The sequence below is a fragment of the Podarcis erhardii genome (genome assembly GCF_964252035.2).
Source record: "Podarcis erhardii genome assembly, chromosome: 4".
In the NCBI taxonomy this organism is placed as follows: Eukaryota; Metazoa; Chordata; class Lepidosauria; order Squamata; family Lacertidae; genus Podarcis; species Podarcis erhardii.
Window position 1 is genome coordinate 2,514,898 of NC_138508.1, and position 15,933 is coordinate 2,530,830.

At 45.7% G+C, this 15,933-nt stretch overlaps 3 protein-coding genes and 1 long non-coding RNA gene across 5 annotated transcripts in view; 1 reads left to right on the plus strand and 3 right to left on the minus strand.

Annotated features, from left to right (window-relative positions):
• The window catches only part of LOC309341299, a 204,061-nt gene that overhangs the window by 131,509 nt on the left and 56,619 nt on the right, over positions 1 to 15,933 (minus strand). The window lies entirely within an intron of this gene.
• LOC309340922 (uncharacterized protein) overlaps positions 1 to 15,933 on the plus strand; it is a 125,437-nt gene that overhangs the window by 89,913 nt on the left and 19,591 nt on the right. The gene's annotated exons all lie outside the window — the stretch shown is intronic.
• Positions 1 to 15,933, minus strand: part of LOC309341012 (uncharacterized protein) — a 188,440-nt gene that overhangs the window by 28,739 nt on the left and 143,768 nt on the right. The gene's annotated exons all lie outside the window — the stretch shown is intronic.
• Positions 9,176 to 15,933, minus strand: part of LOC309341269 (uncharacterized protein) — a 63,064-nt gene continuing 56,306 nt past the window's right edge. Inside the window, exons 5-6 of the mRNA XM_081860852.1 lie at positions 10,484 to 10,570; positions 9,176 to 9,240 (exon numbers count right to left, since the gene is read on the minus strand). Of these exons, the coding sequence (XP_081716978.1) occupies positions 9,233 to 9,240; positions 10,484 to 10,570 (95 nt within the window). The 3' untranslated portion in view covers positions 9,176 to 9,232. The remainder of the gene's footprint in view (positions 9,241 to 10,483; positions 10,571 to 15,933) is intronic.

Genomic DNA, 15,933 nt, shown 5'->3' on the forward strand with positions numbered 1-15,933 from the left:
TTCCCATAAAAGAATTCATACAGGGGAGAAACCCTATCAGTGTGTGGAATGTGGAAAGAGCTTCAGTCACAGCCACAGTCTCACTTCCCATCAAAGAATTCATACAGGGGAGAAACCCTATCAGTGTGTGGAATGTGGAAAGAGCTTTAGTCACAGCTCCGATCTCACTTCGCATCAAAGAATTCATACAGGGGAGAAACCCTATCAGTGTGTGGAATGTGGAAAGAGCTTCAGTAAGAGCTGCAATCTCACTTCCCATCAAAGAATTCATACAGGGGAGAAACCCTATCAGTGTGTGGAATGTGGAAAGAGCTTTAGCCACAGCTCCCATCTCACTTCCCATCAAAGAATTCATACAGGGGAGAAACCATATCAGTGTGTGGAATGTGGAAAGAGCTTCACTCACAGCCACAGTCTCACTTCCCATCAAAGAATTCATACAGGGGAGAAACCCTATCAGTGTTTGGAATGTGGAAAGAGCTTTAGTCACAGCTGCAATCTCACTTCCCATCAAAGAACTCATACAGGGGAGAAACCATATTAGTGTGCGGAATGTGGAAAGAGCTTCTGGAGGAGCTCCGATCTCACTTCCCATCAAAGAATCTATACTAAGGTCGATTTGTGTTTTTATATTGTTTTTATGTTGTAACATTCCTGAGACCTGTGGGTGTAGGCAATAGGCACCAACTCTTAAAGCCCTAGCAGGCTTTGTCCCCCAATATAATATTTGAGGAGGCCACCCCCCAGGTTTTTTTTGTTTTTTTCCCAAACACAAGCTTTTATTCTTCCACAGCTTGCCAATCAATTTCTCTTTTAATTTTCCCTCTATAAATAAATAAATAATGTACAAAGGTCACAAGAAAATCAAAATACAAGAAAATACAAAAGTCGACAGGTCCCATATTTGCAGGCCAAACACACAAGTTGCTTTGAAGCAGGTTTTCCCAAACTTGGGTCCCCAGCAGCTCCTGGAGTACAGTTTCCATCATCCCTTTCCATTAGTTCTGCTAGCTAGGGAAGATGGGAGTTGTAGTCCAAAAACAGCTGGAGACCCATGTTTGCTTTAAAGGGAAGGTAGGCTGGCCCTGTGACACTCTCTGCTGGCTAATTGGAATTTATAGATCTCAAAACTGAAGTGTATCGGCACTTCAACTTCTTTTTTTAAAAAATAATTTTAATTGGTTTTCACAACAGAAAAAAACCCACAACAAACACAACATAGAAAACAAAAACATATAAAATAAAATATGACTTCCCCATACCTCCCTTTCTCTGCATCCTTATTTTACAATTCTTTAGCAACCCTTAAGTCAATTTCTCTATTTAAATTCTCTCTCGGTTTCCTTAAAATGGTAATTTTTACCGCTGTAATTCTCTTTTTCTTACCCCTTGACATCTTAACAATCCTCAATTTTACAACAATTTTTAAGATAAATTTTAAATTTCTTCCAATCCTCTTCCACCGCCTCTTTCCCCTGGTCACGGATTCTGCCGGTCATCTCTGCCAGTCCCATAAACTCAGTCACCTTCGTCTGAGTTTCCCAGTTGCATATTCTGAATGGCACCCTCCATCTCTTGTTCTGTAATTTTCTCACTCAAAATCCTTTTATTTTGTTCTGAAATCTTTGGTAGTCCATATTTTTTAATAAAATCTTCTATTTCTTGTTCCTTTACTGGCCCTTGCGCGTACAATTTCTTAAAAAAACTTTGAAAGCAATTACTTATCTCATTTGGCTTGTGGATGGTTTTCCCATCCACTTCTAGACATGTCACCGTGTTCAATTTTTGCCTCTTTCTCAATTGCCATGACAGAAGTTTCCCACATTTATCTGCCGACTCAAAAGTTTTTTGTCTCATTTGCTTTATTTTCCATTCTATTTCTTGATTCATCAGTTCCATATATTGCGTCTGGTAATACTTTATTTCTCTCAAAATCTCTTGAGACTTTGGTTTAGATCTCAGTTTCTTCTCTCCTTCTTTAATTTTTTCCAAAATTTTTTGTTTCTTCTCATTTTGTTTTTTCCTCTTTATAGAGTTCTGCTGGATCAAAAAGCCACGCATCACGGCCTTGCTAGCGTCCCAAATTGTTCTTTTCTCCACCTCTGTTCTGGTGTTTATCTCAAAATAGTATTTCAATGTTTTTTGGGCCTTCTTATAAATTTCTTCATCTCTAAATAGGGTGTCATTCATTCTCCATCTGAAGGTTCCAGCTGTTGTTAGCTTCATCTCCATCTTTACTGCATTGTGGTCGGAGCAGGTTTTTGGGCAGATTTCTGTTTTTTTAACTCTTGGCGCCAGGCTACTAGAAACCCAAATTTGGTCTATTCTGGTCCATGTCATTTTTGCTTCAGAGAAAAAAGTTCCCTCTCTTTCCAGAGGATTCCTTATTCTCCAAATATCAATAAGGTCCATAGTGTCAGTCATTTCGAAAAAAGTCTTTGGTAGTCTCCCTTCTTTAGAAATCACTTGTCTTTGTGCTTTGTCCATGTTTGTGGAGACGACTCCATTCATGTCCCCCATCATAACAATTTTATAATCCAAAAACTCCATTAAAGTCTCATGCAACTTCTTAAAGAATTCGGCCTTCCCTTCATTAGGCGCGTAAACTCCTACTATCAAAACTTTTTCTCCTTGAATTTGAATTTCAACTGCTAGGTATCTTCCTTGCTCATCTTTAAATATCATTTTTGGTGCCAATTTTTCTTTAACATAAATCACCACGCCTCTTTTCTTAACCTTGTCTGATGAAATAAATTCCAGTCCCAATCTCTTATTTGTCAAAAGTTTCCTGTGTACCCTGGCAATATGAGTTTCTTGAAAACATATTAAATCTAATTGTTCTTTCTTTAAAATGTGAAAAACTTGATTTCTTCACTTCAACTTCTAGGGAGCTTCTAGGTGCTTTCTGCACCACCTAGAGTACCGACAGAATTGTGGCTTCTACTGGCAACCCACAGTAGAATGCGCTGAGTTCAAAAAAGCGGAGATCTTTCAGTCAGCTCTGGGTAGGCTGTTGTATCTGTCCCAATGGAGCAGACCGGACATTGCTTTTGCTACCAATCTGCTCAGCAGGAAAGCTACAAACCGCAGTGTGAGTGCCTGGAATGGTATCAAGAGGGTGCTGCGTATCTGCAGGATACCAAGGATTTCTGTCTCAAGCTGTCATCTAAGGGTGACCTCAAGCTGATGTTCTGGAGAGATAGCGATTGGGCAAATCTGGCTAACAGGAAACCCGTATCTGGGATGGTGGTAAGTTTTGGGGACTCTTTGGTTGGGTGGATGTCCCGGTGTCCTGGTCCCGGGGGTTAATCAAGAGCCAAGGTCCAAGTCCAGCCCATGGTTGATGAAGCAATATGAAGGCAGTCCATAAAAGTCAAAACTGGGTGCAGGGCAGGGTTCAGGCAGCGACTGACAACCACCAACGTTGCTCCCGCAACTTGGGACTGGGGCTGGCTGGCTTTTATATGTCCCAAGGCATAGGGTGGCCCTGATCCTCAGATGACTCGCCTCTCGTGGCCTGGAGGCGAGCACTCCTCCTGGGAGAAACCGGTTCCCTTCGCCTCTCTGCCCTTCGCCTCTGCAGTTCAGGAGAGGCTGAAGGGTTACTGGGCCCAGGGGGAGACTCACCTGTAGGCACTGAGTCCTCAACCACCTCTGGAGCCAGAGTGCATTCACCTGGTGTCTGCTCCTGAGGATCCGGCACAGGTGCAGGGGCTTCAGAATCAAGGCCCTGCCCCAGTTCAGCCGGCCCTGGAGGCGGGGACTCCTGTGCAGGCTGGGATTCCTCCGGTTCAGCCTCTGAATCGGATTCCCAGGCCATCACACAGGAAAATCACATCTGGAGTTTGCTATATGTACAACCAGGGTCTATTTGCTTGGTTGTGCAAGAAGCTGCAACATGCTAGAGAATGTGTTCAGAAAGGACTTGTAACGGTGTCCTACAAGCCAGGTAATGAAATTCCTGCTGATTTATTGTCCAAGGTTGTTCCGAAGGATCAACACTGTACCTATGTACAGAAATTGGGTTTGTACTGATAATGTACTGGCACGCTGCCCAGTGGTGTTCACAGAAAGTGGGAGGATGTTAGTTTCTGTTTCTCACTGTGCAGCTGTGCGGAGTCCCAGGACCTCTCGTCTCTTCCCTGTGCTGGGAACCCTGCTGGATAGAATGTGCTTGAGGCTTTATCAAAGGCTCAGGTCATTATACACGTCGGAGGCGATTTCAAAGGCTCAGCTCGGAGGAAGATGAGGCCTTATCGGCTTGGCCGAGCGGAGGTTCTGACAAAGATTCACAAAATGTTTAAGGGTCTGCGTACCTCTGCGTACCCCCAGGAAAAAAGCACTGGATCTAGCCATCTTTCTTTTTTCTTTTACAAACATTTTATTGGTTTTGAATGAATCATAGAATTATAGAGTTGAAAGGGACCCCAAGGGACATCTAGTCCAGCCCCCTGAATGCAAGAAACTCTGCTAAAGCATTCATGACAGAATGAACCACGCACATCACAAACACAATAACAACATTTATGTAGAAGTGTCCATGTACTGTTCGAGTAGGAACCAAGATGGTTGACCAGTGGAATGAATAAATGTTTACTCCCAGCATCTAGTGCTTAAACCAAAGGGAAGCACTGTCTCCATATTAATGCACTGGAAAGGGGGTGGGGGGACTGCCTGTCTAATGGAAGAAGAAGAAGAAGAAGAAGAAGAAGAAGAAGAAGAAGAAGAAGAAGAAGAAGAAGAAGAGACTTCAGAGAAGTGTGACTGGCCCAAGGTCTCCCAGCAGCTGCATGTGGAGGAGCAGGGAAGCAAACCCGGTTCACCAGATTACGAGTCCACCGCTCTTAACCACTACACCACGCTGGCTGATGTTGTTTTATTCTCCTTCTTTTTTTCGTTAGAGTGTATATTAATTTCCCAATAAAAAACCTCCAATTAACATATCAAATCATAATCCAATAAAAATAAAAAACTAAAAAAAGATCAAATTGTTTTCCGAATTGTAATTTTGATTTTACGACTTCCCATAGCCTGAATCTCGAAGCATTTCCAAATCTCAGTCCTGCCTCTCGTTTCATTCCCCTTCTAACAACTCTGTTGTGTTGTGTCAAATGTCCATACAGGTTTATATGCCATCTTTGATCAATCCAGTCTGCAGTTGTTGGTCCACCCTGAAGCTCCAAATGCCTCATGGAATCATAGAATCATAGAGTTGGAAGGAAACCCCAGGGGTCACCCAGCCCAACCTCATGCATTGTTGGAATCGCTGCTGAACAATCCCTGGTGGATGGTCCTCCGACCTCTGTTTAAAAATCTCCAACAAAGGAGAGTCCACCAGCTTCTGAAGGAGTCTGTTCCCCCATCAAACTGCTCTTACTGTCAGAAAGTTCCTCCAAATGTTTAGTTGGAATCTTCTTTAATGCCATTTGAATCCAACCCTCTGGAGAAGGAGGAAATAAACTTGCTCCATCTTCCAGTGAAGATGGCTATCATATCCTCTTTTCCAGGTTAAACACACCAAATTGCCTCAGCCATTCCTTATAAGGCTTCATTTCCAGTTCCTTGGTCATCTTGGTTGTTCTCCTGGTATATACATTCCAGAGTTAGATAAAAAAAGATTCATGGTTTATAGCCCCATGCTTATTGTCACTTCTGGTAAGGCCTCGCATTCTCCAGTGTCCATTGTATATTGAATCAAGTCCCACTACAGAACACTAAAATTCTGTGTAAATGTATTCTAGAACTCCCCCATTTTTAACTCTCCATGAATCTATTCAATTGATATTGGTAATAATGGTGTAGTAGGTGTTGTTTTACTCCCATGAGATGTTTGGGTTGTGTCAGGGAATTGCAGGCAGAGAAGGGGGAGAGAATACCAAGATAAGCCTCAATTAGCAGCTGTTCTTCCTCGACTTGGAAGGTGACGAAGGGCTGTCAGGAGGCAATGAATCTGAGAGGGGGGAGCCACTTCCGGGGCCCAGCCACTCTCATCACAGAGGAAGGAAGGGGGTTGGGCTCAAAAAGTGAGCTCTTGTAAACGACGACAAGAAACCAATAAATCCTGTAAATATGGCTGGATTCCCAGACTCTTATCTCTGCTAGCACTCACCAATCATTCCTGACAGGTTGGATGTGCCCTTTGATCAAGTCTAAGTTCACATACAGCAGTGATTCACCAATTGGAGGTCCAAGGACCACCCACCCAGCGGCTCCATTACACCATTCACATAACAAAAACTGCCAAAGAGATATCCAAATGTTCAAAGTTAGAGGGGCCCATGGGTCTTGGCTTCTGAAAAAGAAGGGGTCTGTACTACTTGGCTAACTGGGAACCACTGGCATACAGGGTTTAAGTTCCCAGCTGGCATTATCCAACTCCAATGGCCTTTTGTGAACTTTACTCAATGCCTTTGCCAAAAAGGTTAAGTGATTAGTATTGGGTGCATCAATGGAGATGAATGCCATTGGGTTTTGTTCCAGGAGAAAGCGACCCTCTATTCATCCAGTCTTGGTAATAAATGCCAGACCAGCTCGCTGTTCTACTACCAAGCTGTGGATGAGTGAGATCTTACTCTGACCTTGTCAATCCATCAACACGGGTTGAAAATAACTGTAAGGTACTTAAAGGGAACCATGAACTGTCTTAAACAACCCAAAACTATTGGGGATATGTCAGTGATTCCTGCTTTGCAGGGGGTTGGACTAGATGTCCCTTGGGGTCTCATCCAACACTCAGTTTCTATGTGTCTATGATTCTATCCAAGAGAGTGACGTGAACTACGCTCTCTCACACACTTGCCTCATTTTAGTTCTGAGATTGCTAGTTATTCAGATTGTTTAGCAGATAACTGTAGAGATATTTTCCTAAAGAGAGTGTCACTCAGTTGAGGTTCCTGCAAGTCCTTTTGTAGCTGAGCTAAGCAGCACAACCCATTGAAAAGGATTGACTTTGGGCAATTGACTTTGGTTATAACATCGATTTTGAAAGGTGGCTGGAAGTGTGGAATTGTAACATAAAGTTTACAGCATGTATGTCTCTGAGAGAAAATGTTTGGAAGATGCTATATAGGTGGTACCACACCCCTGTGAAGTTGGCCAAAATGTATAGACTAAAAGATAAGAAATGCTGGAAATGTGGGGAGGTGGAGGGTGACCTATATCATCTATGGTGGACATGCAAAAAGGTGAAAGGCTTTTGGGAATCGGTTTACAATGAGCTTAAAAGAATATTTAAATACACTTTTCCCAAAAGACCCGAAGCCTTTTTGCTGGGAATGACGGGTAAAGATATTAAGAAAGAAGATAGAACGATATTCCTCTATGCCACCACAGCAGCGAGAATTTTATTGGCACAATATTGGAAAGTGGAAACTATCCCCAATATAAATGATTGGCAAATTAAAATGATAAAATATGCTGAGCTTGATAAATTAACAGGTAAACTAAGAGACCACGATGAACAGAAATCTCTGAAAAATTGGAGTAAATACTGGAACTATATTGGAATAAATGCTTAATGTGATTGGCGGGGTCAGAACAAATACTACCAGCGTGTGAATTTAGGTCTATAGATTAAAAATCAAATACGTAATGGAAGCAGATATTCGATACTTACCAAAAGGATGGAAGGAAGTCCAGGAGGCGGTTTCTGTGGGGGTGTGGTTTTTTTTGTTTTTTTTAATCTTTTACTGTTTTGTGAAATAGCCAGATTAATCTATCTTTGTATAGTTAGAAAGAGGAAAAAGTTGGCTTGTATATCTTGACTCTTTTTTTGTTACAATTTTTTCTTTTGTATTTGGTTGTATGTTTGTTATGTGCATAACCTTAATAAAAATGTATTTGGAAAGGGAAAAAAAAAGAAAAAAAGAAAAGGATGCCCTCACCCTCTTCTGAATCTCCACATTCACTAGGTTAGAGAAGCAGGAAGAGCAGCCTTCCTGCCTCTCCAACCTTGTGAGAAGAAGCAGCCGCTCACCTGGACAATGATGTGGAGGACTACATCTGCAGATCTTTGGTAGCAGAGAAAAGTGCATGGCAAAATATATTTGGAGAGTGAACAGATCAATTATGTAAACAGAACCTGCAGCTTTTTGGAATGCATGCCATTAACAAATGTTTCTTCAGAAACTTACTGGACTGCAGCCTCCATTCCTGACAGCCACGACCATTTCTTTCCCTTGCCTTTAAAGACTCCAATCCAAAAAAACTTTTGATGCCTTTCTACTTGCTTGTTTATAAAATACTAGGGAAGGGGTGCAGAAAGAACAAATAAAATCTTTTAAGACAATGTCCTTTTCTCTAGGAGACTATAGCCCTTGACAGAAATTAAACATGCATAAAACAAGCACATTTTAAAAGCAGCAGGTGTCACATTTGAAGGTCCAATCCACATATATTGAGGAAGCAGTGATCAAAACTATACATAGTATTCCCATCAGCAAGAATAATTTCGTACAGTGGATGTGGTATTGTTCCCCTGACCACAATTATGATGATGATGGAATCAAGGAAGCATCCCAAAGAGGAAATATTGTAGGGAAGGGTAACTTCGCCTGCCCTCACCGAGACTGGCTACACATGTCTTCCAGTCATGACACAGAGTTAAAATTTCCAAATGCTGTAAATGACTGTGCCATAGAAGAGTTGGTCTTGGAACCACCTAGCAGGACAGTGACCTGTGTGGCAAATACTCCAATTTCCGCCGCCATGTTTGTTGGTTGGCTCCAAAGACACTGGAATCAGTCTGCTTGTGGGATACTTGATGGCATGATGATGGAGTCTCACCCATGTCTGTGCCCTGTAGCAGCCCAGTAGCTCCTCTACCAGGGCTAAGGTGCTGGGAGAGGGATATACCCTGCAAGCTCCTCTAGAGTAATCTCCATGATACTCTCATGCCAGAGGCAAAACAAAAAATTCCTTCCAGTAGCACCTTAAAGACCAACTAAGTTAGTTCTAGGTATGAGCTTTCGTGTGCATGCACACTTCTTCAGATCTTAAGTGCATGCACACTTCTTCAGATCTGAAGAAGTGTGCATGCACACGAAAGCTCATACCTAGAACTAACTTACGTTGGTCTTTAAGGTGCTACTGGAAGGAATTTTTTGTTTTGACTATGGCAGACCAACACGGCTACCTATCTGTAACTCGTGCCAGAGGGTTAGGGTTTGTCTGTGCAGATTTCAGTTATTTTTGTTAAGTCCATTCCTGTGGCCACATGATAACATATATTCATCTAGGAAGCTGAGAAAGATTAAAACAAGAACAACATTAATGCTTCAACCCATGCTGGTGCTGCAGTAAATACCTGGGTGGGGAGAGCTGGAAAAGGAACGCAGTCAAGAAGCTTTTATTCGAGGGAATAGACAAAAGATGTAGGTCCCCCCACAGGCCTTATCTGAACCCCTGGGGCCTCACCTATTTGTTTCCACCTGGATACTCAGGGCAGCATCAGGGCAGACTTGAAGGTTGGGGAGGGGGAGTAGCTGTGGCTTATCAAAATTCTCTTTCTCTCTCCAGGCTCTCTGCTGGGGGTGGGGGTGGGAATCTAGAGTGTGTGTTCCTGGCACTGGGCAACTGGGACAGATGAGGGAGTCTGCTGGTTTACCACCCAGTTTGCTGCCCAGCAGTCTCCCTGCTTGAGTTGACAGGATGGATCCAGTGGGCTTCCCAAATGGCTCTGGGGGATTTTGGTGCTCCTGCCGAACTTTGGCCAAGCTCTGGAACAACAACAACAACAACAACATACTTTATTTATATGCTGCCCATCAGACTGGGTTTCCCCCAGCCACTCTGGGCAACTTCCAACAAATTAAAACAGAATTGGACACCAACCATTAAAAACTTCCCTGAAGAAGGCTGCCTTCAAATGTCTTCTGAAAGTCAGATAGTTGTTTTTCCCCTTGACATCTGGTGGGAGGGAGTGGCGCAGGGCAGGTGCAACTCCCCAGAGGGCCCTCTGCCTTGGCTTGGGCCATTGACATGATTGGCCCTGAGTGCCCATTCCTGCTTCATGCAGCCTGTTTGGCCCCCTGATATACTGCAGAGGTTAGGGCAAAGAAAGATGCTGGGAGATGGCTTTTACGCGAGTGGAGGAAAAATCTGGTTGAATGCAATCGACTCCTGGTGAGGGCTCATCATCGAGCCCACCAAGTGGCAGTGAAGGCTGCAAAGAAGACTTGCTTTGCTTCCTCCATTCTGCCATCCAGCAGAGCTTTCCCGGGTAGCGCAGGGCCTGCTACAGTCTGGCCCGAAAGAGATGATAGAAGTGAGAGCAGCTTTCTGTTCTTCTTTTCAAAGCATTTTGACAGTTCAGGAGAGCTGATCTGAATATATCTAGTGTTTCCCTAGGGTGGTGGATGCAAAGGAGGGCAGCAGTCTGCTCTGGCTCTAAGAGTTTTCAGCTAGAGGAGGGGCTTTCAGCTGGTGCAGAATCAGGGCGGGTTCCCACTGCACTACAATTTTTCAGCATCGTAGGGTAGCTTACCAATTTCTTTTTGCAGTTGATCATTTAAGTTGGCAAAATACTGCATTTCCTCCGATATGTTTTGAGCTGCAGCAAGTATTTCTAAGTCTAAAAGATTTGAAACTGTTTAAGGCAGGAGTATCCGAAATAACAATCTGCAAATATCAGGAAACCATTTCCAAACACTTAAAAACACTCAAGCCTGAAACAAGAAGCTGAGCTCCAGGATGGATTTCGTATGAATATAAGGGCAGACTTGATTCTCTATGGCTGAGATCACCAACGAAAAGCATCTGAAGACCCCTGCAGTTGGATCAGACCAAAGAGCCATGCAGTCCACTATCCTGTTCTCATATTAAAAGTGGCTCATGAAGTATCTCTGATGTTCCCCTCCTATGTCCTCCTTTTCTGCTGGGAATCACAGGGTCACAAAGCAATTCTGCCTTGAATTCCACAGGAAAGCCAAATATACAAAGAATACTTTGCAGTTTTCAATTATGCTTTGTGAGATCTAAGAAAATAGAGGCACTGAAACTCTTTTAGTGATGTGGGATATAATGTCAGTGCAAGGATTTTCCCTTGTGCAATGCAATCTTCCGTCCCCTTCCCTCCAATCTGTTCCAAAGTCGTCCCCCCCCCCCCGGAGAGCAGCTTTGGTGATGACATGCAGGGAGAAGTGGGGGGAACATGAGTTACAATGTGATGGGGGAGGACAGCATTTCTAGTGGGGAGATGTGAGAATCACAACCGTCTGCTTTTCTTTCTGCTGAGCAATGAAAAAGTGATGAACTCTGTTGGGTGCTGAGTTTCATTGAATATATGTATTGCTCAAGCAATATGAACCCCAAATTTAACTACAGGAATTGAACTCTGTTTAATGTAAACATGTTACAGCTCTTATCTCAATGTTGCTAATAAGGCAGCAGACTAACTGAGGAGGTGGAGTGCTGCTTGTGTGGTCTACCCATCTCTACCCACCCCAGACCTGCCTCACTCTGCCTAATTGTACAGCCATTCCTGGCTGCACACACTAAAGGAACACAGCAGCCAGCAGCAAAGAGCAGGCTCACCCCTGGGGTTTCTATGGGGCTTAGTGGCTCTCTGGCACCCAAAGAGCTGTGGGGGCTTTTCTCAGCACTCCTCCCTGGCACAATCCACTCCCTGCCCGTTTCTCCATCAACTTCCCTTTCCCGCGCATTCCTCTACTTTATGAGAAACCTCAGCCCATATGACTGTGCTGTATACAGACCACCAGTTTCATTTGCTTTACGCTTTCTGGACGCTGCGTTCCTTCTGGACGCTCCACGCTTTGCAAGCGCTAGCTTCCCCATCCTCTTGGTTTTGTCTGAGTAAGAATAAGACATGAACAAATGGAGAATAACACTATGAGCACATTAGGTACAGAGTGGGGTCTATCAGTATTATGCCATCCTTTCCCGTAAAGAGGTTGTTGAGTCCAATATAACTGAAATATCTTTCTTTTTCTTTTGCTAGATCAGTCTCAGTTTTGAACCAAAAGAAATGTTCTATATGGATTCCAATGCATTTTTGAAAATTGTTTTAGGTAATATAGCACTTTCTCATTTTGCATCCTATTCCTCTCTAAACTCCTGGATGTCTCGTTTGCAGGACTCCATTAAGATGTTCACCATTTACTAGATCTTGTGGGATCTATGAGGTCTTCCTATGTTCCTGGGTGCCAACTCCCTGCATCACAGACATCGTGGTCAATGGTTGAGGACGATGGGAGTTGTAGACCAATAACATCTGGAGGGTCACCACCCTTGATGGAAGGTAAAGGTAAAGGGACCCCTGACCATTAGGTCCAGTCGTGGCCGACTCTGGGGTTGCGACGCTCCTCTCGCTTTACTGGCCGAGGGAGCTGGCATACAGCTTCCGGGTCATGTGGCCAGCAGGACTAAGCCCCTTTTGGCGAACCAGAGCAGTGCACAGAAACGCCGTTTACCTTCCCCCTGGAGCGGTACCTATTTATCTACTTGCACTTTGACGTGCTTTCGAACTGCAAGGTTGGCAGGAGCAGGGACCGAGCAACGGGAGCTCACCCCGTCGCGGGGAATCGTCAACAGGCTCATCACAGCTATCTGCCTATCACTCTTTTAAATACAGTACTAGAACTGTGGGTTAGCCAATGAAACTGACTGGTGGTACATTCTAGTGATAGGCATATGGTTTCAGAACAGAGTCCATATAACTGCAGAGGTGGGGGAATCATTTGGCCTATTCCAATAATCTGCTTGCATAGGTCTGATGTTATTTGGAGACAGTAACACCCATTAATTTCACGTTATCTAGGTGAGGATGAATAAAACACTCTAGAAAAATCCTTCATGACTGTGTCTGCAATGTTTCCAATATGAGTTCACTTACCCATTAAAGTGTGTCATTAAATGCTGAGAAATCGTACCATACTCAGCTTACGGATCTCAACCCCAAGAAACCCTACACAGAGTAGCTGCCTTTCCCCCAATTTCTTAGCTAGAAATAACTGATATTGAGAAGGAAGAACAGAGAGAGGTAGGCATCCTTTCGGCGATGCTTCCCCGCTCCAGTTTGCCTCTCTCGGCCCCCGATGCCCCTTTCCTGTGGCCCCTGAATGGCTCTCTCCTCATCCACCTGTCTCGGGAGACAATGGAGGACGGCTCAAGCGGTGGGGAGATGGCAAGGCCTGCTGGGGCAGCTGGCTGCTGTGACGGACAGCAGAGCCAGAGCAGAGTCTGGAGTGCAGTGCCTCACCATTCCACCAGGGGCCAGAGCCTCTTTCTGATTGGCTACCCAGAGGGGGGTGGCGCCAGCACTTTTGGAGGGAAAATAAAGAGAGCCGTTTCTGAGGGGATTTGAGATGGGAGAGAGGGAAGGTTGGGAGAAGATGGGGATGAGGAGAGGGGGGAGGGAGGGAGGGAGAAGTGGCTCTGATCTGAGTGGATCCTCCGCTCTGAGGAGAATTTCTATGGAGCCAGAGGAAGGAGCCTCACAGCTGAGATGGGGAGACCATGTTGAGCGTCTGGAGGGAGTGAAGCTGGAGGGAGAAGCTGTGGGAAGACTCTCCTCTTCTTCTGGGGTCTCCTTCCAGTCTGGAGGAGAGAGATCTTCTAGGAAAAGGAGATTCCCAAGTCCGTGGCAAGGGCTGAGAAGATCCCCTGGGTCTGGCATACAAAGGAAAATACCTCAGGGGAACCGACGAAAAGTGGCCCCTCGCTGTGAAGGAAGCTGGGCTGTGTCAAAAGTACCTCACGGAAAGACCCCTCATAACTAAGTCTGGGGGTGAGAGAGAAGCAGCAGAAAGAGAGTTCAGCCTTTCACCACCTATTCTGGAAACCTGAACATCTCCCTGAAGTGTGACAACTGATTTTGAGAGGAGGGAGTTGAAGAGAAGCTGTGCCTGCAGAACTGTGTTTAATCCTGAGACATTTAGCTGAAGTAATAAGTTAACTTCTCCCTGAAAGAACACATCTCCTGTCTTCACTTTGTTTCACCATTCTCTCTTTTTTGTAAATAAAGCTTTCCTTATCTGATAATCTCCTGCCAGAGACTCCCTGGATTGCAGTTTCTCTCACACAAGACACAAAGTGTGGGGCACAAAGTAGCCTGTGGGAAATCGTAGACATCTGTTCAATCTTCATCATCCTTTTATTTTATTTGTAACCTTTCCATCTGAAATATACTCAGAGTCGCAAAGTGATTTCATGCTCTTTATTCAGCTCATAGTGGTGAGGAGGAATGAATGAATGTCCCCTCAAAGTATCTGCTTTATATACATTATTTACACAATGGGCTGCACATGATTGGCTAATTCTGGAATTCTACTGTAAGCCAACCAGGTTGTGGATTCACTTCTATCTGGAGCATGATGGGGTGGTTCCTGCCAACCAATCATATTGCTGCATTGTTCTAGGACCAATCAGACTGCTGCATTCTGAATCCTATTGTTCTAGGACCAATTAGACTGCTGCCTTTTGGATCCTATTGTTCTAGGACCAATCAGACTGTTGCAGTTTGGATCCTATTCAATTCAGTACATAACACCCCTCCCCTCTAAGTTCCAGTCCTGCCCGGGAGGTCGCATTCATAATCCTGAAGGTACGCCGGCGGCCTACGTGTGCGTTGCAGCCTGGGGTGTTCCCTGGTCCGGGGTTCAGGTTCTGGCTCGTGTTCCAAGGATGCTGGCTGTGATGGGGCTGTTTGGTCTGGTGCAACCTGCTCGCTCAGTCGTAGTTCTGGTCCTGGTGTCCTTTCGGCCTCATGGGTCCTCTCTGTATTTACTGATTCTGCCTCTCCTGCTTGCCCCTGCTGCTCTATGGGCCTCACTGCCCCACTGTTCCCTTGGGACTCCCTTGACCTGTCCTCCTCCTCCTGGTTTTCTCCCGGGAATCGTCGCCGTATCTGGTCGCAGTGGCGGCGCCAGCATTGCCCCCCATCTGTTAGCGCCTCGTACGACACGGGGCCAGTGACCCTGGTGACTGTGGCGGGTACCCATGCAGGGCCTGCCCCCAAATTCTTTGCGTACACTGGGTCCTGGGCCTCGAAGGTCTGGGGGTTCCTGCCTTCCCCCACCACTACCTCATCCTGAGCTCTATCGGGGTGAAGGCGGTCTAATCTGATTGCAAGGCGCCGACCCATTAGTAGTTCAGCGGGGCTCCGGCCAGTTGTTGAGCTGGGGGTGCTGTGCTGTGCTAGAAGGAATGTGGCAAGGCGGTACTCCCAATCCCCTTGCGTCATGCGGCGAAGGGTGTCCTTGGTGGTCCGCACCATGCGTTCTGCTTGGCCATTGGTGGCTGGGTGGAATGGCGCCGAACGGATGTGGCGGATGGCATTCTGCGCTGTGAAGGTTTGGAATTCTCCTGACGTAAATGCAGTCCCGTTGTCTGAGACGAGAGTGTCAGGGTGCCCGTGGGTTGCAAACAGCCTGCGTAGTACCCGGATGGCTGCGGACGTAGAAGTGGACGGTACCAGTGCGACTTCCAGCCATTTGGTGTAGGAGTCCACCACTATGAAGAATGTTTTCCCCTGAAAGGGGCCAGCGAAGTCCACATGGAGGCGTGACCATGGTGCTCGGGCGGACTCCCAGGACTGGACTGGGGCCCTTGGGGGATCTGGGCGGGATTCCTGGCAGGCCTGGCAGTGTTTGACCCTGGCCTCTATCTCTCCGTCGATCCCCGGCCACCACACATAACTCCTGGCAAGGGCTTTCATTCTTACTACCCCTGGGTGTGTCTCGTGTAGGGCTATGAGGACCCTTTTGCGGAGGGGCTGGGGAACAACAACCCTGCTTCCCCATAACAGGCACCCCTTGTGGGCTGACAGTTCATGTTTGCGGGTTGTGTAGCCGGCGAATTCTGGCCCGGGGCTGCTGCTGGGCCATCCCCTCCACACCCAGTCCAGGACCCGGGAGATGACCCTATCTTTCTTGGAATGGTGTGCAACTTCTTGTGCCTGAATGGGGCGGTCGGGAA